Source organism: Canis aureus, chromosome 5 (genome assembly GCF_053574225.1).
Source record: "Canis aureus isolate CA01 chromosome 5, VMU_Caureus_v.1.0, whole genome shotgun sequence".
NCBI classification, from domain to species: Eukaryota; Metazoa; Chordata; class Mammalia; order Carnivora; family Canidae; genus Canis; species Canis aureus.
In genome coordinates this window covers 74,116,653-74,139,363 of record NC_135615.1, presented here as the reverse complement: position 1 = coordinate 74,139,363, position 22,711 = coordinate 74,116,653, and the positions used below count along the sequence as shown (strand labels likewise).

At 46.3% G+C, this 22,711-nt stretch overlaps 2 protein-coding genes across 15 annotated transcripts in view; both read left to right on the top strand.

The window, feature by feature from the left end:
• The first annotated feature begins 1,343 nt into the window (after positions 1-1,343).
• Positions 1,344-12,080, top strand: PIGV (phosphatidylinositol glycan anchor biosynthesis class V). 10 transcript variants are annotated; one of them, XM_077898951.1, is made up of 5 exons: positions 1,344-1,362; positions 3,619-3,712; positions 5,669-5,803; positions 8,778-9,917; positions 11,273-12,080. In XM_077898951.1, the coding sequence occupies exons 3-5, from the start codon at positions 5,726-5,728 to the stop codon at positions 11,552-11,554; spliced, it is 1,500 nt and encodes a 499-aa protein (XP_077755077.1). In that variant the 5' UTR covers positions 1,344-1,362; positions 3,619-3,712; positions 5,669-5,725; the 3' UTR covers positions 11,555-12,080. The 10 variants fall into 10 exon arrangements, with proteins under 10 accessions (XP_077755077.1, XP_077755075.1, XP_077755076.1 ...); XM_077898949.1 differs by lacking the exon at positions 1,344-1,362 and adding an exon at positions 1,996-2,038; XM_077898950.1 differs by lacking the exon at positions 1,344-1,362 and adding an exon at positions 2,056-2,400.
• An 842-nt stretch (positions 12,081-12,922) lies between these two features.
• Positions 12,923-22,711, top strand: part of ZDHHC18 (zDHHC palmitoyltransferase 18) — a 71,712-nt gene continuing 61,923 nt past the window's right edge. For 3 of the 5 annotated variants that reach the window (XR_013380479.1, XM_077898959.1, XM_077898956.1), the window contains exons 1-2: positions 12,924-13,033; positions 15,714-15,833. Coding sequence is in view for 3 of the 5 variants with exons in the window: in XM_077898959.1 (XP_077755085.1) it covers positions 15,818-15,833 (16 nt within the window). In the remaining 2 variants the exon portion in view is untranslated. Of the gene's footprint in view, positions 13,034-15,713; positions 15,834-22,711 lie in introns of all 5 variants that reach the window. The other 2 variants (XR_013380478.1, XM_077898957.1) reach the window with 2 other exon arrangements.

Sequence of the window (22,711 nt, the reverse complement as noted above, 5' to 3'; positions counted from 1 at the left end):
AGGTATACCTGAGAAAGATTAAAATAGTGTGGAGTGGCAGAAAAAAAAAATAGCCTGGAGATCTGAATTCAAGTTCTGCCTTCGCCACCAACTATATGACTTCAGGCTAGCCACTTCCCTTTTCTGAGCCCTAGTTCCCACGTCCATAAAATATAGGTATCAGGTATAAACAAAGTGATTTATAAACCAGATCTTTACTGAGTACACATGGTGTGTAAGCGTGGGTAATACTTTGGTGAACTGGGCCCCTGCTCTCACAGAGCTTATATTCCACAAGAGGGAAACGGACAATGAAAGCAGTAAAATTCATAGATAGGATAATCAGGTGACAATAAGTACTATGAAGATAACAGAACAGGGGGGATGGTATAGTACAGGGTGCTGGTTGTGACTGGGTAGTGGGAGAAAGCCTCTCTGAGGAGACCACCTTTCAGCTGAGACCTGAAGGTAGTGGGCTGGCCAAAGGGTGGTCTGGCAGGGAGACATTTCAAGCAGGGGAAGCAGCAATGGCAGAGCCAGGCAAGTTCAAGAAACAAATGCTGTAACTTACTTTCTAGGATTCTGGAAACAGTGATGAATTGCTTGTATTGCTTAGGTCAGGGATTTATATTATGAAATCATTTGTTGGTGGTATGGGGTATTTGTTTCTTCATGGGAGTGCCTGGTTGGTATAGCGTCTTTCTGGAGCCCTTGGACACGTCTCTGTCTCCCTGGCTCTCCCACAGTGCTAGTTGCTCAGCTGATTCCCTGTGTAAATGCAGGCTCCATTTTAGCTGCAGACTCTAAAAGCAGACTGGAGAGCTGCCTCCTCAACTACTTACCTACAGCCTTGGAGATCCTTCTAGAACCCCCTCCCACCCCACCTAGTCTTCTCCCATTCTGACAAGCCAGGGCTTTCAGAGCACAAGGTTCAGCTTTCTTGTTTTCCTGTCAGAGCAGGAGCCAGAAAATGAAACAGGAAACAGAGCGGAAGAGGAGGGGGGTGGGCAGCAGAGAAGGAAAGGAAGGAGAAATTGCTGGAAAGTAGAGCTGAAGATCTGGACTAAGTTCTACCTCTAATGGGTGGCAGTTGAGCTGTTAGAAAACATTCTGACTTGTCACAAGAGACCCCTGTCCTTTTTTACAAACAGATTTTTAAGGTAATTTGTTATGCATAGAGGAAACCTTAAGAATGCATGTCTTTTTCCCTTGTGAATTCACAAAGCAGTTTTGTCTTTGCAAAACAGAATGCTGCTGGGAGCCTCATGGACTTCTAGAGATTCGAGCCACAACCTTAGGCCCCAACCACAACCTTAGGCCCCCATGGCGAGTGTGCACCACAGCTTTGCCGGTTCACTCACAAGCCTCTGGAACTGAGAACAAGTGTGTGTCACTGAAAAAACTGGGCAAGAGTCTTCTCCATTTTTTTTTTCCCCCTTCTCCAACTCAGGACTAACATGTGATTTCTACCTTACCCACCTTACACACAACAGTATCTTAGGGCAGCTTAGGTCTCAGAGCCTGAAATGAGTTGTAATCAAAGAGTGCCGTCCCTGTCCCTCCCCCCAACCCCCCCCCAACTGATAGGCTAGTTTTCTTTGCCTGGAGAGATAGCAACCATCCCTTTGTTCCCACCCACATCAGTAGCTGTGGCAGAAGATAAACCCCTCCCTCAGCCAGGGCTGTGGCCAGAGGCTAACCCAGACCCCAGCTCCGTTTAGAGGGCCGATAACTGAAACCACAGAAGGCTTTGGAATCCTGAGAAACAAGAAATCCACCAACGGAGAAGGATTTATTATCTCTTTCCTTGAAAGGAGGGTGCAAATTTGTTCTAACAGTTTCCGTTACGGGGTACCCACTGGCCGCTCCTCCCTAACAGCCGGTTTTGTTGAGTTAGCTGCTGCTGCTTCTTCTTTTTTGGCCCCACTTCCTACGAGAGCAACTGCTTGAATGAGGAAGAAGAGTCCGGGGGGCGGGGGGGGGGGGAGGCGTGCCCTGCACAGTCCTCATTAGCCACCTGAGGTGGGGCTGAGGATCCAAGTAGGACACGAGGTCCCCGGTATGTGGAGGAGGGGAAAGGCAGGGGGATCCCCCACTTTCCTCACACCCGGGACGCAGGGTGCCACTGCTGGCCACAGAAACCCCAAAGCTTTTCCTCCTGTTCAGAGACCATCTATTGTGTGCCGGGCCCCGTGATGAGCGGTTGATGCCTGACGGCAGGGAAAGTGCGGCTCCGGCTTCTGTGAAGAGGCCGCGGGGCGGCCCCAACTCCGGGAGCCTCTGCGCACACGCGTCGAGAACTCAGTGGATGTTTGCGGGATGCGACTCGAGCGAGAGCGCCGACTCTGCCACAGCAGCACGGCCAACGGAAGGCGGGGGCGGGGGCTTGGGGCGCATGAAGGGCCAGAAGGAACTCTTCAGGTGTCACTGAGGCGGGAAAGCGCCAAGGCACACAGCTCCAAGTCTTGGGTCTGAGCCATCCCCGCCCCGCGCGCCCGGAGTCAACATGGCCGCCGCGGAGGGGGGCGGGGCAGCTCCGAGTTCGGGCAGGAGGGGGGCGGGGCCGCCTCGGCGGAGCCGGTGCGCAGGCGCGGGCTGCTGGGGGCCCGGATGGAGGAGCTGAGGTTCGGGCCCCGCCTGGGAGGTCGAGACGGGCCGGCGCTCTGGACCCGGCGCCAGCTCGGGAGCCTTGGAGTTCTCGGGCGGGGGGGGGGGGGGGGAGGGAAGTCGTCAAACGGAGGCCGAGGGAAATGAGGCGGAGGCCGCCGAGAAGTGGGGAGCCCCGCCCCTCCGCCCTAGCGGCCTCCCGGTGCCGCCACTTCCTTTACAGCCTCCCGCCCTCCCCGGCCTTCCGGCCCGTAGGCCAGGTTCGGCCAGGCCCCGCCGGCCCCCTCGGGAGTAGCCCCAGCGCCGTGGCCGCTATGGGGAGAGGAGGTTCCCAATGCCTATTTGGGATTCTGTTAGAAAGGAGAGGGTTAGAATGGTCTCCGGACCCAGCTGGGCTGGCAGAACGCGGCCCCTGGCTCGCCGCAGCCAGCGACGCCTCTGGCCCCGAGGACCGGGTCATGGAGACTTCCCCACTCTAGAAGGACGCGGTCTTCCTCCGAGGGTGCCGGGCTCCAATTCAGGCTTCCCCAGAGTCTCAGGGCCTTCCCTTCCCTAAGCATACCCAGTAAGAGCATGCGCGGTCTTTGGACAAGTATTGGGCTAGGACTTGGGAGACCTGGGTCGTTACCCTGGCTCTGAAAGAGCACATCCCCTTTGGCCCGGTTGAGGGCCGGTGGGAAGACCATGAAGTTCTAAAAGGGGGGGAAAAATGACATTCTCTTTAAATATAGCCCTGGGTGTGCCCCTTGACCCCGATGAGCCTCAGTTTCCACATCCATAAAGTGGCGATGGTAATTATACTGGCTTCACAGGGTCTAATGAGATCTCTGATGTAAAAACCATGGAGATTTTTATTACTCACCACTCTGGGGATATTTATCTCACGGGAAAATAGAGTAAGCTAGTTGCTCTAAGTGTCCTGCCAATTCGTGTCTGATTTCGCAAAGGGCTTGTTGGGAAGTGAGGTCTGCAACTAGCCAAGAGGGACAACTCACTGGCTCTATTTTGTTTTTTACTTGGTTTACCTGTAAGCTGAGTGTAGGTTACAAGTCTCCTGTGGTCGCGGGGCTAGAGCTTGACTCTGGAGAGAGGAAAGGAAGAATGGAAGCCTGGTGAAGAGGCAGAGGTGGGTTAAGCGCTTTTCTGTCACCAACTTTTCTTCTGCATGTGGGTGGGAAGTGAAGGAAGGGAAAAAGTGAATTCACCCGAAGATAGAGAATCGACGGCCGTGCGAGGTTGGCTGTACTTGTTTCTACAATTCCTCTCCATTCCGCGAGTCAAGATGCTGGAAACGTTGGGTGGATTAACAAACTACCGCGGCTCACTGGGGTTTTCAAAAGCTTGCCTTTGAACTGAATTTTGATGAGCAAACCGGTGTGGCGTTGACGGCCCCTCCCTTCCTCCAGGCCCCGGGTGGTGGAGTGGGCAGCGGGCGCCCCCTTGTGCGGAGGAAAGCGTACTGTTGCTATTGGCCAATCTTGCTCCTTTGCTGGTGAAACTGTATTTTCCTGTGGCTTCTGTGACTTAGGTCTTGATCTTTTTTAAATGATTTTTTTTTTAATTTTTATTTATTTATGATAGTCACACAGAGAGAGAGAGAGAGAGAGGCAGAGACACAGGCAGAGGGAGAAGCAGGCTCCATGCACCGGGAGCCCGACATAGGATTCGATCCCGGGTCTCCAGGATTGCGCCCTGGGCCAAAGGCAGGCGCTAAACCGCTGCGCCACCCAGGGATCCCCAGGTCTTGATCTTAACATGAGATATGGTGGGAGGAATACTTAAAGCAGTGGCTTTATATCCCGAGCCAGTGAACTAGTGATGCCATATCTTGTTCTTGCCACTTCCACTCAATGAGAACACGGGCTTGAAATGCCTGTTTGTAATGCCAGGGCCTGGGGGTACGGTTGGGAGCAAGATAGACAAAGCCCCTGCCCTCGCAAGCAACTGAAATAAGCAATAGCAGCAAAGACGACGAAGCAGAGTACAATGAGAGCATATCAAATAGTCTAGTGAGCATCAGAGAAGAATTCCAGAAACAAATGATACCTAAAGGTTTGATAGTAAATTTCTGTTAATTTCTCAGTTGATATGTTCTTTGGTTTAGGGATAGTTCACTCCAAATCAGTGAGCTGCCTCTGGAACTCTTGCCACCACTTCTGACTTCCCAGACTGGTGTCTGAATGTTCTCTAGGAGTCATTGCTACTTCTTTTAGCCCAAGGAATTGTGTTTAAAAACAAAACAAAATAAAATAAAAGCCTTAAAGTTCATTCTTTGCCTCAGAATGGCTTTGCAGTTGTTTATAGATTGCTGCCATTCCAACAAAGAGATGGGGAAATAACAGTTTTCTCCATCCCTAGTAGTCGACTCTCTCTTCCCCCCCTGAGTTTGTTTTAGCAATGTGAGCTGGCTGAAGTCCTGCTGGGTGGTGGTTTTCTTTTCCTTCTCCACTTAATTTCACAGACCAGCTGAACACACATCAGAGAGCGAGGCTAGAGTGTGTAGTCATTATGGTCTTCCAGTTGAGTTCTGTGCCCCACTTTTGGGACTCTGGTTTGGGATGTAGTTTATTATTCTGGGCAAGAGGAAAAGGGCACACACCAAATAATAGTAACCACAACATGGGTTTGGTGGTACTTCTTCACACTTTCGGCCACTTTACCATCATGACAATTTTGTGAGAGAAAACAGGCTGGAAAAAAGAAAACAGTCTGATCCTATTTTATACATAAAGAACCGAGGCCCAGTAGGACTGAATGAGAACTTGTGAGTGACAGAGTCCGTACTTGAACCCAAGTCTTTAGTTCCCACACAGGGCTACATCGCGGGCTTTTAAAGATTTTCTGTGAGCTTACCTGCCACCTTCATGCCTATCTGTGTAGAACTTTCCTGACAATACAGTGCTTCCAAGTGACACCTTTTCGTTCATCTAGGCAGTTAGGCGGTTGAGTTTGCCATGTAATGCTGAAGGGAGAGTCTCCTGTGAAGAATGCTTTCAAGAATTTACTTTGGTGGGGGGGAAAAAAAAGAAGAATTTATTTTCAGCCCATGTATGACATTTCTTCCTTGGGTTTTGGAGTTTAGAAGCCTGTGGGAGTTCAGCCCTGGCAGCAGCACCCCTGAGTTCCCAGCGGTGAGAGGATGTGGTCCCTGGACCAGTCCAGGAAAGAGGTGCTGAGGTTTGCAGTCAGCTGCCGTGTCCTGACTCTGGTGCTACAGGTCAGTCTCTGCTCTTTTGTCCTGAACATGCTATTGCCACATGACGGGGCTAGGCACCAAGAACCGTCCCCATAGTCTTTCTGCCTCCCAGGTGTCCTTCCATGTGGATGGAACCATAGACACCTACACCTGATCATTGAAAGGTGGGCAGGACTCTTAGAAATGGTCTGTGTTTTTTAAAAGATTTTATTTATTTTTTTAAGTAAACTCCACGCTAACGTGCACCTGAACTTACAACCCCAAGATCAAGTGTCTCATGCTCTACCAACCGAGCCAGCCAGGCGCCCAGAAATGGTTTATTAATCCCTTGTTTTACATGTGAACCAGCAGAGGCCCAGAAAGGTTCAATAGCTTCCCTAAAGACACATAGCAAGTTAGACAAGGGCCAGAATCAGACCCCAGCATTCCTAACTCCTGAGTTAGTGCTCTAATAGACCACGAGGTTCTGTAACCAGAGATGCCTGTAGGGTGCGACAGCCCAAGGCCTTGCCCTGGGTCCTCTTACCAGGAGACTGAGCATGGTGTCAGTCAGTTGAGCGGCTCTGTCCTGAGACAATCTGTATATTCGGCTAGTCAGCAATGTCTCCAGCTCTTTCCCGGGGCGGGGGAGGGGGTGTCTCCCTTGCTGCCTCACTCATCACAACCTTTGGAATGCATTTGCACTTTTGCAACTCCCTTTGCCCTCCAAGGCTCCCTTTGACACATTTTAATCCAGTTTCACACATAGATGAATTCTGTCTGGTGCCTAGCATAGAGCCTGGTGCTTACCTAGCATGTTCTCAGTGTGTGCTGTTGTTGACTGTATGTCAACGATGCAGGCATGTTATATTAGCATAGTTACGTGTGCTTCCTTCCCCCACAAATGCCATTTTCTGTTTCCTTTCTGGAAACCTCCTTTCTCCCTTCCCGCACTATGAGGCATAGCAGCCTCTATTTCATCCCAGGTTTAGTCAACAGTAGCTTCAGCTTGGAGACTGGGGCTGTTATCTGTTACTGTCACTCCTGTCCCATTCGTTTTCACTGTTTAAAGTGGCCTGATAAAGAAACTGACCAAAAAGAGAAAGAGCCTTCTAAGAATGGGGTTATACCCAAGTTGTGGGGCTGGGGAAACTGATCCAGTGATGGCTCCAAATAGCATCAGATGAGTGATTGGCAGGCCCCCCAGGGCAGGACTGTGAACTGGCATCTGGGATAGAGAACCAAGACTAATTCAGAGGGTGATTTGGAAAGGAGCATATCTCTTCTCCCCTCCTTCAACCACCATGATTGTATTAAGTGCCAGCTCTGTTCCAAGAACTGTGCTAGGTGGTGAGAATGAAAAGTTATGGTGTCTTTTCCTTTAAGTAGCTGACAATTAACTACTGTTGATTTCTTAGTGGTTTCAATATTAATAAAGCTGATACAACTAATCACTATCTCCTATCTTCCCAGCTCACTCCCTCTAGTACCCCAGTTCTAACTGCTCTTTCACCCCTTCAGGACTTATAATCCATTGATTCCACTGTCATTTCACAGTGTCTCACCCACCTTATGGCTACTGTGCCCCTTCTTACCCAGGTAGATTCCATGGTCCACCAGGCATTCGTGCACAACTCACTTGCTTCCCTCTCCCTGGCTAAGTCACAAGACTGAAGCTCAGCTGTGGCTCAGTTTCATTCTGTCTCTACTTCTGCATCATGCCCAGAGAGAAACACATAGTTGTATTGACCAGTCTCTTTCTCTTCAAGATCTTTGGCCCAAGTGGGTTCTTTAGTGCTACCTGGCTATCTTAGTGTATCTCCCTGGCCCTTGCACCCTGCCATTCTCTCAGATTGTTCTGCACGTCATAATAATGTGGGGGAGCTTTAAAAAAATCTCAGTGACGAGGCTGTATCCCCTACTGGTTAAATCATTAATTCGGGGGGAAGGTCCCAGACATGCAGGCATCAGTATTTTTGAAACTCTCTAGATGATTCCAGTGCACGACAGCCTATTTTTATAACTAGGGTCATAGATGACTTATTTTATGTGTTTGTTTTTTTATTCAAGACCTTAACACCTTTTCCCCAACTTGCTTCCCTGAGCAAAAACTCAGAAAAATAGATGCAGTCAGAAGTGACCCTGGGCATGCTCCCACCACATCTGTATCACCTCTGTATCTCTGTGCCTTCACCGGTGAGGTGGGGCTAAACCTGGCTGTTCTCTCAGGCTTGCTCCCCTACCTGTGTAGCAGTTCCCACCCCCTTTTGCCTGTGCCAGCAATTCTCCTCTCTCCCCTGCATACTCAGTGGTTTCCTTTCCATGGGATTATTCCCATTCACAGATACTTCTCTCTCACATGGTTGTTCATCTACTACCCCATTTACAGCCAAACTTATCCAATAGTTGTCTGTATGCACTGTCTTCTTTCTCCTTTTCTCTGAACCCAGTCCAGGCAGTCTTCTCTATCCTCCATAGAGGATAGAGAAATAGCTCTTGTCAAACTTACTAGTGACCTACACACTTCTAAAACCAGCAGTCACTTTTAAGTCCCCAGCTTCCTTGACCTACTAGCAGCATTTAATAGAATTGATCACTTCCTTGCTTGGTTCTAAGACCCCAGGCTCTCTTGGTTTTCCTTGTACCTCAGTGACTGTTCCTTCTTTATCTTCATTCTGGATCCTTACTCTGCTTCAAGCCTCTAAATGTTGACACGCCCAGAGCCCAATCCTCAGAATTTTTGTCTCTAGCCCTACTTCCTTCCCAGGTGATCTCATTCAGTCTCATGCCTTTAAATACCTTCTGTGCAACTATGACACCTGAATTTATGTCTCCAGCCCTGATCATTTTCCTGACCCTCAGACTTATATCTCACTGCCTCGTTGACTTCTGCACTGGAATGTATAACTCAAACTTAGTCTGGAACCGAACTCTTGCTTGTCCTCTAACAAATCTGTTCTTCCTCATTTTATTAAATGGTACTTCTTGCCTTCCAGTTGCTCAACCAAAATCCTAGCTCTCCTTCATCCCACAGGCTCTCTTCAATGCCATCATCCCAGATCACCGTGCAGAAGCCTTCTCTCCGCCTCACTTCACCCCCTCAGGCGTTGTGGACCAACTCGTGGAAGGTCTCCTGGGTGGCCTGTCTCACTGGGATGCTGAACACTTCCTGTTCATTGCCGAGCACGGCTATCTATATGAGCATAACTTTGCCTTCTTCCCTGGCTTCCCCCTGGCTCTCTTGGTGGGAGCTGAACTGCTGAGACCCCTGCGGGCATTACTGAACCTACGGAGTCGCCTGTTAATCTCAGTAGCATTGCTCAATTCTTTGTTCTCCGTGCTAGCCACTGTCGCACTTCATGACCTGGGCTGTCTGGTTTTGCGCTGTCCCCGCCAGGCCTTTTATGGAGCCCTGCTCTTCTGCCTCAGCCCCGCCAATGTCTTCCTGGCAGCTGGTTACTCAGAAGCTTTGTTTGCCCTCCTGACGTTCAGCGCCATGGGGCAGCTGGAAAGGGGCCGAAGCTGGACTAGTGGACTCCTCTTTGCCCTTGCCACTGGCGTTCGCTCCAATGGACTGGTCAACATTGGCTTCCTCGTGTATTCTCAGTGCCAGGGATTTCTGTCTTCTCTCATGGTGCTGAATCCTCTAAGACAGCTCTTGATGCTGATGGGCTCTGTGTTCCTGTCTTTGTTCACACTTGGCCTTCCCTTTGCCCTCTTTCAGTATTATGCCTACACCCAGTTCTGTCTGCCAGGCTCTGCCCGCCCCATCCCTAAGCCCTTGCTGCAGTTAGCTGTGGACAAGGGCTACCGGACTGTGGAGGGAAATGAGCCACCTTGGTGCTCCTGGAAACTTCCCTTAATATATAGCTATATCCAGGATCTCTACTGGAATGTTGGCTTTTTGCGATACTATGAGTTCAAGCAGGTGCCCAATTTCCTACTGGCTGCACCAGTGGCTATACTGGTTGCCTGGGCAACATGGACATATGTGACCACCCACCCATGGCTCTGCCTTACACTTGGGATGCAAAGGAGCAAGAACAGTAAGACCCGAGAGAAATCTCATCCTGGATTCCTCAGTCCTCGGGTGTTTGTGTACCTGGTCCACGCTGCAGCGCTGTTGCTGTTTGGTGTTGTCTACATGCATGTCCAGGTGAGGTGGGTTCCTGGCTGGGGTAAAGGTGTGAATACAGGCAAAACCCCTTGACCAGGGATGAGGAAGGCTGCTAGTCTCTCCCATTTGAGTGACCTGTACCTATTTATTCATTCAACAACTATTTGGGGGCTTTCCTTGTCCAGACCCTAATCAGACCACTGAAGAATGGAACATGAGTGCGATAAGATTGCCGCCCTAGTGGGTCTCATGGTAAAAGTGAGGAGATAGACATTTGACAGATAAAATTCTAGTACAGTGGGATGGAAGAGGAGCTGCTGTTTTCAGATAAAGTATTGTGGAAATGCAGAGGAAAAAGTAGCTAATGGACTGAAGGAGTTGAGGGAGTCATATTAAGGCTGGGTCCTAAAGAGTAAGAAGGAATTGCATTTAAGAGGCAGAGGAAGAACATTCTGGGAAAATGAAGGGTGTGTGTGCAGAGACACAAGAGTTGTGGAAGGATCTGATGTGACTGAGATAAAGGAATAAGCACAGAGGAGAGCTCGGGACCTTCCCCTCCTGTCCTGTTACACTGAGTGTCTACTGGAATGTTGACTCAAGGCACTCTCAGCTCTGGCAGGTGCTCAGTCTTTGAGGAGATCCCTTGTGCAATGTTTGGGGTGGGGTGGGGGATGGACAGAGGGATGGGAAGCCTTTGATACTTTAAATGTTTTTATTCCTGGCTAGGGCCCCAGTTCCCACATAACCCCGTGGAAGTTTTTTCCTCCATGCTGGCCACTCCTTAACAGCTTCTGCCTCTTGGAGGCGCACATTGACTGTTTGTAAAGTTTTCTGAGTTGTATGAGTAAGAGGCACAGGGGAAATAGAAAGTAGCATTCTGTGTTTGTAGCTGGATTAACTAGTAGAGTGAGTGCCAGCGCAGCTTAGAGTTTCCAGCTTAGATGAGGGAGGCCATGTGGAGACTTGGCTCTGAATTCCTCTAGGAGGGAAAATGTTGAACCACAGGATCCTCTGCCCCCTTTTCCCTCCTGTTTTGCCATCCCCGGGGGACGAGGGAACCACTTCAGGTTCCCAAAGCCCCACGTCACAGCATTTAGAGTCCAGGCCCTAGGCTAAAATTGGACCCCATAGAGTTTTTAGTGCTGATTGGCCCATTATTGTAGTACTTAGCCGTAGCTTTGCTTATTTGTAACATTGAGGTCACCTGGCTGGTGTCACACACAGCTCTTTATAAGGCAGATTCTAAGTTCTGCTAAATCTCTTTTCCAGAACACTACATTTCTAGTTATGGGCCTATAGTTTCCTCAGCAGCAGGGAAGTCCCAGGCTGGTCCAATTTGAAGCAGTGATATTCTAATAAATGTGTGGGTTTCCCCCCCTCTTAATGATTTCCAGGTCCTCACCAGGTTTCTGGGTTCCTCCACTCCTATTGTGTACTGGTTTCCAGCTTATTTGCTTCAGAATCAAGAGCCACTGCTGAGATCCCCAGAGACTGTGCCTTGGAAGCCACTTGCAGGGGAATCTGTAGCAAGACAAAAGGTTCCCAGAAATTCTCTTGTGGGACTTCTGTACAACTGGAAAGCCTGTTCACTAGTCACACGATGTATTCTGAGCTACTTCCTGTCTTACTGGCTCCTGGGACTACTCCTACATTGCAACTTCCTACCTTGGACATGACCTGGAATCTCAGGGGTCTGGAAGTACAAATACACACTAGAACTGTGTGTGCTGCCCTGAGACCCTTGTTCTTTCCTTTAGGAACTTCCAGTCTCTCTGAAGGTTGATCAGGGATGGGAAGAATGTGAGCTACGGGAGAGCCCCCATCTGGTCCTGGCTATGGCAAATTTTAGAGCAGTACCCGTTTTCTCTGTAAGGGAAGAAATCTTACTCTAGGTTTAAAGTACACTTGGATTTGTCTTGTCAACCAAGCATAGCAGAGATGATTGTAAACTCACCACTGACCCACATGTAAATTTAAATGTAAATTATTTGAATATGAGTTTCATCAATGGCTCTAGCTGACAGGCTGATAATAGTTGACACATGATGGTGGAGGCCTGAACAAGTGTACTGGCAGTAATAAATAAAGTAGGGCCATCTTTTCTAAATGGGATATTGTTTCTATTATTGTCATGATTTGTTCATTTATTTATATGAAAAAATCTTGATATGCAAATTAAACAACTTTTGATTGTGCAATGAATTTATTTACTTATTTGCTTTTTTTTTTTAAGATTTTATTTATTTATTCATAGAGACACATAGAGAGAGAGAAGCAGAGGGAGAAGCAGGCTCCATGTAGGGAGCCCGACATGGGACTCGATCCTGGGTCTCCAGAATCACACCCTGGGCTGCAGGCAGCGCTAAACTGCTGCGCCACCGGGGCTGCCCTTATTTGCTTCTTTTTAAGTAGGCTCCACACTGGGCAGGACTTGAACTCACGTCACTAACCTGAGCTGAGATCAAGAGTCGAACACTTAACCAACCAAGTTAACCCACGTGCCCTTGAATTACGTTTTTAAAAATAAAACAAAATACTTAGGGAAAGGGATCCCTGGGTGGCTCAGCGGTTTAGTGCCTGCCTTCCGCCCAGGGCATGATCCTGGAGACCTAGGATCGAGTCCCACATCGGGCTCCTTGCATGGAGCCTGCCTCTCCCTCTGCCTGTCTCTCTGTCTCTCTCTCTCTCTCTCTCTCATGAATAAATAAATAAAATCTTTTAAAAAAAATACTTAGGGAAAAAGTCATGGTAAAATGAACATTGCACAAAGAGGCAGGAGACCTGGATTCTAGTCTTCTCAGGAGATCCCCACTTATCAGCTGTGTGACCCTGGCGGAGTTTTCACAGCCCCAGTGACCTCCTCTGAAACTGGGGGAGATATTAGTGTACTGGGAGAGGTGAGGGGGTGGGCCATGTAATATAGTAGGTCCCTTTCTGCTTTAAGATCTTAAGAGCTGCTTTAAGAATGGAATCATCCCAGTCTAAACACGTAGAAGTTCAAACGTGATTTTAGGAGAAAATACCCTGTTCTCCTGCTTTCAGTGCTCCAAAGAAACTCTCCCTCCTTGGGTGCAACTCTGAGGAGTAACTTAAGTGACCTTTCCTCTGAAAGAAGAAAAGCAGCAACACCTGGCAAATAAGGTTCCTTGTTCTGTGTAAGTAAATCTGCTCCAGGCAAGTAAATCGTCTGAGCCGTGACTGGTTTTCCTGCTGTGCCCGAGGGCCTGTGCTTACTTGATTGGTAGACATGGGTCAGAGATGCCAACAAGGCAGCATGAATTCATAAATTGTTGCGCAGTCCAAGGTTGAATGAAATGTTATCTTCCTGGTCCCCATTTGGTTATGAGGCCATCACTGTGCTGGTAGTAAGAGCATTGACTTCTGCTGAGCTCTTTTTGCTCATTCTTTGAGTGAGGTAAGAGGCTTTGCATCATCACCACTCATTCCCTATTTGAGCCAAAAATTCCAACAAGCAGAAACTTCAAAATAGATGGGTAATCATAGCTTCTGGAGAGCACTGAGAATTGGAATTTTGACACACTCCCTCTGACCATGACAGAAAGCTAAACTTGCCAGCTGAAGGGAAGCTCCTGGCTGAGCCCCAACACCCTCTGTTGGAGCCTCTAGTCAGCCTGGCCAATAAGCATTTCCCATCCATTGCCCCAGCTTTAGCACAGCTGAGAGCATTTGGTCCAGAGTCAAATGCTTCTGAAAATGTACACGCAGATTGGGGCAGCCCTCTGCCTTCTGCCAAGACACCCGAGTGCCCTTCTTGGCAAAAGAGGATAACCCCTGCCCTAGTGTCCCTCCAGTTGGCAGAAATTGCTCCCTCCCTCCTCACCAACAGCTGCAAATCCAGGGACTTCCACCCTGTGTGTAGGAAGATTTGAGGTCCTGTTTCAGCTCTGTATTGCAGAGATAGGAGCACTAGATCCTTTGCTCTCATGGATTCTCCTCTTTCTCTCTTTTTGGGGGATATTCAGGACAGATTGCTCCCACAAATACATTCAAGGACCAGAAACCCTATAAATGGAAATTCCACCTTCTCAACTAATACCAAGGAACCAAACTGGTATGCTGCAAAGGCCATTATGGCTACAGTTGAACATAGAGGAGATAACTGAGGACCCCAGCTAGGTGGACTAACCTGGTGTGTGACTTGCAGACAGACACAGTTCTCTCTCTGAACTTGGAGGGATCTAGTTGCTGTTCTCCAAGGATCTAAGGAATGGGCTGATTTTATGGCCAGCAGCTGTCCTTTTACCATCCTATTAACAGTCTTTAATAGTCTGGGAGAGGGACATGAAGGGCCCAAGGCAGGAAGCTTCCTGTTTACCCTGAGGCCTAACAATGCTGCAGCTGGGTTGGGCGTCTACAATTTCAGAGAAAAGTCATTTCCTTCTGAGACCCAGCTAAAACAGAAACCAGACGCTTCATACACCTAAGAAGTAGATGCTTTTTTGTTCTTTAATGAAGGTGGGAGGAGAGGGAGTGTTTGACATGTCTTTACCAGTCCCCTTGGGGAAAAAATCACTTCTTTTCCTGAACAGACCTTCTCACCTTCATCTAAAAATGTAGTGTGCAGGCTCACAGGATTTGAAATTGATCAATTCCTTCAACAATTGTTTATGAATGCCTATTTTAGGAACTAAAGATGACTCTATACCTCCTGTCCTCAAATAATTATATAATAGATTTAGTAGCAGATACACAGAAACTTTAATCAAGATAGAAACTGATAGGGACGGGACACCTGGGTGGCTCAGCAGTTGAGCGTCTGCCTTTGGCTCAGGGTGTGATCCCAGAATGCCTGGATCGAGTCCCATATTGGGCTCCCTGCATGGAGCCTGGTTCTCCCTCTGCCTGTGTCTCTGCCTCTCTCTGTCTTTCATGAATAGGTAAATCAAATCTTTAAAAAAGAAAAGAAACTGACAGGGACACCTGGGTGGTTCAGTTGGTTAAGTGTCTACCTTTGGCTCAGGTCATGATCCCAGGGTCCTTGGATTAAGCCCCACATGTATCTGGCTCCCTGCTCAGTGGGAAGTCTATTTCTCTCCCCTGCTCCGCCCCCCACTTGTGTGCCCTCTCTCTCTCAAATACATAAATAAAATCTTTTTTTAAAAAAAGATTTTATTTATTCATGAGAGACCGAGAGGGGGCGGGCAGAGACACAGGCAGAGGGAGAAACAGGCTCCATGCAGGAAGCCTGATGTGGGACTCGATTCCGGGTCTCCAGGATCACGCCCTGGGCTGAAGATGGTGCTAAACTGCTGAGCCACCCGGGCTTCCCCATAAATAAAATCTTAGAAAAAAAAAAATAGAAACTGGTAAATTCTGGGGACCAAAGGGCCACATAAACTTCTCACTCTGTACCTCCCTCCTTGAACTTTTTATGATGAGAAGGAATTAAAGTTTTGTTTGTATGCTTATGAAAAGATAAGTACAGAATAAGTCCTCTGTAAATTCACCCAAGGTGGAGATCCCTTCTATCTTAGAATACCTGAACAGACTTGGTGGGGAAATAGCCTTTGAGCTAGACCCTAAAAGATGGAAAGGATTTGAAAGTTAAGGGCAGAGAATGAGTATAGGAAGCAGGCAGCAGAACAGGACAGGGAGAGCTCAGTGTGAGTAGGACTGAGGTATTATCATTGAGAGCTGCTGTGGACTGATGTATCAATGTGAGCCAGATACTGAATCTCAGCCTCAGTTTACTCATCTGTGAAATGTGGATAACACTCCACCTCATAGATATGAATAACATTATCTCAGGGTTATCATGGAAATTAAATGAAAAGTATTTTATTTTTTTAATGATTTCATGTACTTATTTGACAGACACACACAAAGAATATGCAAGCAGCGGGAGTAAGAGAGGGAGAAGCAGACTTCCCACTGAGCAGGGAGCCTAGCATGGGGCTCCATCCCAGGACTCCAGGATCATGACCAGAGCTGAAGGTAGACACTCAACCGACTGAGCCACCCAGGTGCCACAAATGAAAAGTATTTAGAACAGTATGACAAAGGAGTAGCTGTATAGTTAGAATATGCTGAGTTTGCAGTGCCAACAGCACATCGATAGGCCGGGAAATGTGGAAGTGGAGACAAAGAGAAAAGTCAGTGAGCCATCCACACAGACATTACAGCCGCCAAGATATTGGATGGGATCGTCAAAAGGAAAAGTGTAGAGAGAGAAGGCTCGTGAGACCTTGGGCAAGTGATTTAACTTCTCTAAACCTGTTTTTTCACCCCCAAAATGGGGTTGATAGCACCTACCACACAGAGTAGTTATGAGGATTAAATGAGACACTAGATAAAGCACTAGCGCAGCCCGTAGCCCACAGTAAGAACATCATGAATGGTAGCTATTCCTCTTCTTCCTCCTCCTCTTCCTTCTCCTCCTTTCACCACCATCATCATCATTAAAGGACTAGAAAAAAATAGTATCAGAGAAGAAAGTGTTTGAAGAAGAAATAAATGATTACCAGGGTCATATACTATTAAGGAAAGGATTAGAAGAGCTATTGAATTTAGGGATTAGAGATATTATTCAAGATAGACTATCTGCTGTAATAAACAACTTCCAAAACTCAGTGGCTTCATCATAAAAGTTCCTTTCTTGTTTACATCGTAGGCTTGTGCAGGTTTGGGGAGGGAGGCCTGTACTACCCAATCATTTGGGACCTGGGCTTCTTCCATTTTGTGACTCTCCCCTCATCTAGATGCTCCCAGTCCTTTGCTTTCAGAGGTTTTAAGAGGCCAGGTGTGGGAGAAATGGACATCAGTCCCATTTCATGTCCCTAGCCTCAGTCACACATCACATCTAACTGCAAGGGAGGCTGAGAAGTAGGGTTGCCAGCTGAAATACAGGATGCTCAGTGAAATTTGAATTTTGGGTAAATACATATTTTTTTCCTGTATAATTATGTCCCAAATGTTGCACAGGATATACTTATACTAAGAAATTTTTTGTTGTTTATCTGAAATTCAAATTTCACTGGGCATCCTGTGTTTTTATTTGCTAAACCTGGCAACTCTAGTGGGACGGGACATGAAGTCTGGATGTGGGTTTAGGAAGAAGAAAACACAGACTTCTTGTGTGTTCCAGTCTGTCTCTGTCTTTCTAAGCCAAATACCTGTTTTTGCTCTTCTCACAGAGAGAACACACCCCTTCCTAAAGGAGATAACCTCAAATCCCATCCAGTCACTAAATTCAGCTCCATGTCTCTCAGCTTCTGATATGGTTCCTTATGAACTAAAAAAACAAAATATATAATGGTAGAGCAAGAATAACCTCAATACAGACATCTAGCCAGGAAAGGAAAGAATTGAAGGTGTATAGCAGTCTCTGGTCCAAAGCAGTTCTGAATCTCCCTGGTCAGACTGACAAAGTCTTCTTCCCTGGGGTTGAGGGTGGGGGCATTCCTTGATTAGACCTTAATTTGTTCTGGAAGGGACTCCTCTATCCAACCTTCTCCTTGCCTCCTGGCTGAGCCCTCTGGCTTCTTGACTATCCCTTCATGGCCACGTCTGAGATGGATGACCTCCTTGGAGAATGTGCAGCGATCACGGTTCCCTTCCTGCTGGTGCCAGCATAGGGGATCTAAAAGTGATTTTAGATCTTAGCCAGCCAGAGGCACCCATGCATGTCTGTGTGTGTGTGTGTGTGTGTGTGTGTGTGTACTAAAATATACATAACAAAATTTACCATTTTAATCACTTTGAAGTGTAACATTCAGTGGATTAGTATATTCATATTATTGTGCAAAAAGCACAACCATCCATCTCTGGAACTTCTTCATCTTCTCAAACTAAAACTTGATACCCATTCAGCAGTATCACCCCTTTTCCCCTACCCTCCCAGCCTCTGGCAATCATCATTCTACTTTATGTCTCTATGAATCTGACTGCTCTATCACAGTCTTTGTCCTTTGGTGACAAGCTTATTCTACTTCACATAATGTCTTCAAGGTTGATCCACACTGTAGCATGTGTCAAATTGTCCTTTCTTTCCATGGCTGAATAATATTTCATTGTATGAATATACCACATTTTGTTTACCCATTCATTGATCAGTGGATAGTTTGGTTGCTTCCACCTTTTTGGCTATTATGAATGATGCTGCTGTGAACATTGGTAGACAAGTTTCTGTTCAAGTCCCTGCTTTCAATTCTTTTGGGTATAGACCCAAAATTGGAATTGCTGGATCATATGGTAATTCTATGTTAATTTTTTTGAGGAACTGTCATGCTATATTCCATAGCAGCTATGCTATTTTACATTTCCATGAGCAATGCACAAAGATTCAAAGTTCTTCACATCCTCACCAACACTTGTTTTACTTTTTAAAGTAGGCTTCACACCCAACATGGGACTTGAACTCATGACCCTGAGATTAAGAGTGGCATGCTCTTTGAGCCAGCCAGGCACCCCTGTTTTGTTCGTTTTATTTATTTATTTTTTATTACTTTAAAAAATTTTTTATTATTCATTTTATTTTTTTTTAAAGATTTTAAAGAAATTTATTCATAAGACAGAGAGAGAGAGGCAGAGACATAGGCAGAGGGAGAAGCAGGCTTCATGCAGGGAGCCCAATATGGGACTTGATCCCGGGACTCTGGGATCGCAGCCTGAGCCAAAGATAGGCACTCAACCACTGAGCCTGTTCTGTTTTAGATAATAGCGATCTGGGGCAGCCCAGGTGGCTCAGTGGTTTAGCGCCGCCTTTGGCCCAGGGCCTGATCCTGGACAACCCAGGATTGAGTCCCACGTCGGGCTCCCTGCATGGGGCCTGCTTCTGCCTCTCTCTCTCTTTCTGTGTCTCTCATGAATAAATAAATAAAATCTTTTTTAAAAAAATTAAATAAAAAAAAATAGTAGCAATCCTAGTGGGTGTGAGGTGGTATGTCATTGACATTTTGATTTTGTATTTCCCTAATGATAAGTGATGTTGAGCATCTTTTCGTCTGCTTATTGGCACATGAAATATATATCTTTGGGGAAATGTTTGTTGAGATCCTTTGTCCATTTTTTAAAAATATTATTTATTTATTTATTCATGAGAGACAGAGACACAGGCAGAGGGAGAAGCAGGCTCCATGCAGGGAGCCTGACATGGGACTCAATCCCAGATCTCTAGGATCATACCCCAGGTTGCAGGCGGCGCCAAACCGCTGCGCCACCGGGGCTGTCCTCCTTTGTCCATTTTTAAATCAGGTCACTTGTTTTTTGTTGTTGAGTTGCTAGAGTTGTTTATATATTTTGTATATTAATCAGATATATGATTTGCAAATATTTTCTCCCATTCCATAGGTTGCCTGGCTGCCTTATCACTTTGTTCATAGTGTCATTTGATGCCCAAAAGGTTTTAATTTTGATGAAGTCCAATTTATCCACTTTTCTCTTGTTGCCCATGCTTTCAGTATTATTTGCAGAGTCATTGCCAAATCCAGGGTCATGAAGTTTTGTTCTTTGTTTTCTTCTGAGAGTTTTATGATTTTAGCTCTTATGTTTAGAACTTTTATCCATTGGGGGTTAATTTTTATATGTGATGTGAGACAAAAATCTAATTTCCTTCTTTTCATGTGGATCTCCAGTTTTCCCAGCACTATTTGTTGAAAAGACTGTTTTTTCCCCATTGATTGGTCTTGGAGCCTTTGTTGAAACTATCTGACCATATATATATGCAAGGATTTATTTCTAGGTTCTTTAATTTATTCCATTGGTCTGTATGTCCATCTTTATGCTGGTACCATACTGTTTTGATTCCTATAGCTTTGCAGTACATTTGGAAATCACGAAGTATGAGACCTTCAATTTATTCTTCTTGTTCAAAATTGTTTTGGCTATTCAGCATCTCTCGAGATTTCATATGAATTTTAGACAGACAAAGCCTTTTTAATTAATTAATTTTTGACAAAGCTTTTTTAAAATTTGGGTTCATGGTTTCTTTGGCAATACAATTGCCTCAAAATCTTTTTTTTTTAAAGATTTTATTTATTTATCATGAGAGACACAGAGAGAGGCAAAGACACAGGCAGAGGGAGAAGCAGGCCCCATGCACGGAGTCTGACGTGGGACTTGATCCTGGGTCTCCAGGCTCAGGCCCCGGGCCAAAGGCGGCACTAAACTGCTGAGCCACCCGGGCTGCCCTTTCAAAATCTTTTTGGTATATAAGTCAGAGTTCTCTAGAGAAACATAACAAATGGGTTGTTTGTTTGTTTGTTTGTTTGTTTATTTATTTATTTATTTATTTATTTATTTATTTATTTATTTATTTATATTCATAGAGACACAGAGAGAAAGAGAGGCAGGTCTCCAGGATCACACCCTGGGCTGCAGGTGGCACTAAACCGCGGCGCCACCAGGGTTGCCCGGGTTGTATATTTATATATGTGTGTGTGCACATATAGCGTAGGGGAGATAACTGGCTCGTGACTACAGAGGCTGGCAAGTCCAAAATCTGCAAGGTAGGCCAGTGGCTAGACACCATGGAGGAGTTGGTAGGCCATTCAAGTCTGAAGGCAGCCTCCTTGGCAGAATTCCCTCTTTCTTAGGGGAAGTCAATCTTTTTTTTTTTTTTTTCTATTAAGGCCTTTGACTGATTAGATGAGGCCCACCTACTTTATGAAGAATAACCGGCTTTACTAAAGTCTACTGATTTATTTATTTATTTATTTTAAAGATTTTATTTATTTATTCATGACAGAGAGAGACAGAGACAGAGACAGGCAGAGGGAGAAGCAGGCTCTGTGCGGGAAGCCTGACATGGGACTCGATCCCGGGTCTCCAGGATCACACCCCGGGCTGAAGGTGGCACTAAACCGCTGGGCCACCAGGGCTGCCCCGAGTCTACTGATTTAAATGTTAGTCTAGGGATGCCTGGGTGGCTCAGCGGTTTAGCGCCTGCCTTCGGCCCAGGGCGTGATCCAGGAGTCCCGGGATCGAGTCCCACGTCGGGCTCCCTGCAGGGAGCCTGCTTCTCCCTCTGCCTGTGTCTCTGCCTCTCTCTATCTCTGTGTCTCTCATGAATAAATAAATAAAATCTTTAAAAAAATAAAATAAATGTTAGTCTAACCTTATGGGACACCTGGCTGGTCCAGTTGGTGGAGCATGTGACTTTTGACCTTGAGGTCATGAGTTGGAGCCCCACATTGGGTGTGGAGATTACCTTAAAAAAAAATTTAGGAAAAAAAAATAAAAAATAAATAAAAAATATTTTAGGGACACCTGGGTGGCTCAGTGGTTGAGCCTCTGCCTTTGGCTCAGGGCACGATCCCAGTTTAGGGATGGAGTCCCACATCGGGTTCCCTGTGAGGATCCTGCTTCTCCCTCTGCCTATGTCTCTGCCTCTCTCTGTGTCTCTCATGAATAAATAAATAAAATCTTTTAAAAAATATTTTTAAAAATGTTAATCTCACCTTTAAAATACCTTCACAGAAACATCCAGAATAAAAAAAAAAAAAAAAAAAAAAACATCCAGAATAATATCTGACCACATATCTGTGTATTCTGGCTTAGCCAGACTGACTGCAAAATTATTACAACAGGTTTCTGCTCTGTTTGCTTCCAGATGCATGTGACACTAACCACTCTCAAGTTCTTTCCTAGATAGAATTATCAAGCTAATGTATTTATTTGCTTTGACACTTCTTGCCTCACTCTTTTTAAAAAAAAATGTATTGAAAGAGCACAAGTGCTAGTGAGTGGGGGGAGAGGCAGAGAGAGAGGGAGAGAATCTCAAGCTGACTCCGCGCTGAGTGCAGAGCCTGACCCGGGGCTTGACCTCACAACTCTTGAGATCACAACCTGAGCCAAAATCAAGAGTTGGACACTTAACTGAATGAGCCACCCAGGCACTCCCCTCCCATCTCACTCTTAATGTAATGATGGCTACACCAAAGTCATGTGAAATGATAAGAGAGAAGGCCACACTCTTCAGCTGATATTTGCCTTACAGGTGTTGACATCTTTCAAGACCATTTTCAGTCTTATACTATTTGTTTTCTAGGAGCAGTTTTTCTGATTCTGAAAGACCCGTTATCTCTGGACTTTATTTCCCTTCCATCTCTGCTTGAAAACCAGCTAATTCTCACCTAAGTTCACCTCTTTTTTCTAATGCTTTGTAAAAGCACCCATCCCAGTTGTTAAGTTACTGTCTCTCAGCTCTAAATCCACTGTTCTGCTTTCTACTATGAGATGCTGGAGCTGGGACTCAGCAATCACATTTCTGCTTTGTCAGCGGGCTCTGTGCTTGGCTCTGCCAATAAGGGCCACTAGAGGGAGATAGTAAGTCCAGAAGAGGAAGAAAGGCTCCCTTCCTCCATTTGCTTCCTTTTCCTGTGAGGTCACTCTAGCAAAGCTCCTTCACCTGGGCAGCAGCCTTTCCTTCTTATAACAGCAGCTGAATCCACTTTGCAGAGTTTTTCGACAATTGCAGAACGAGCATCATGGTGTCCCAGTCAGAGACACCAGCATCAGCCAGCTGGTACTCCTTCCTCAGCGCTGTTGGTCCCTCCTCCACTTTCAGAGACACAAGACACGAGCACCAGACTTAAGAGGTCTGTTTCAGCTCTGTGGAGCCCCTCTTTTAAGTGTCCAAGTTATCATAATTCCAAATGCTTCCCTTTGTCCTCCTAGCCCTATGAGTTATAGACGCCTCCTGCTGTTGCTGCCTCCATGATATCTCAGAGTTGTCTTTTTACCTTTTCAGTTAGTTAACAGCTTTATACCTAGTTAACTCTTCCAACTATTCTTTATATTAAATTCCCTCTGTCCAGTGACTGGTATGGTTTCTGTCTCATTGGCTGGATCCTGACTGATACAGAAAATGGTAC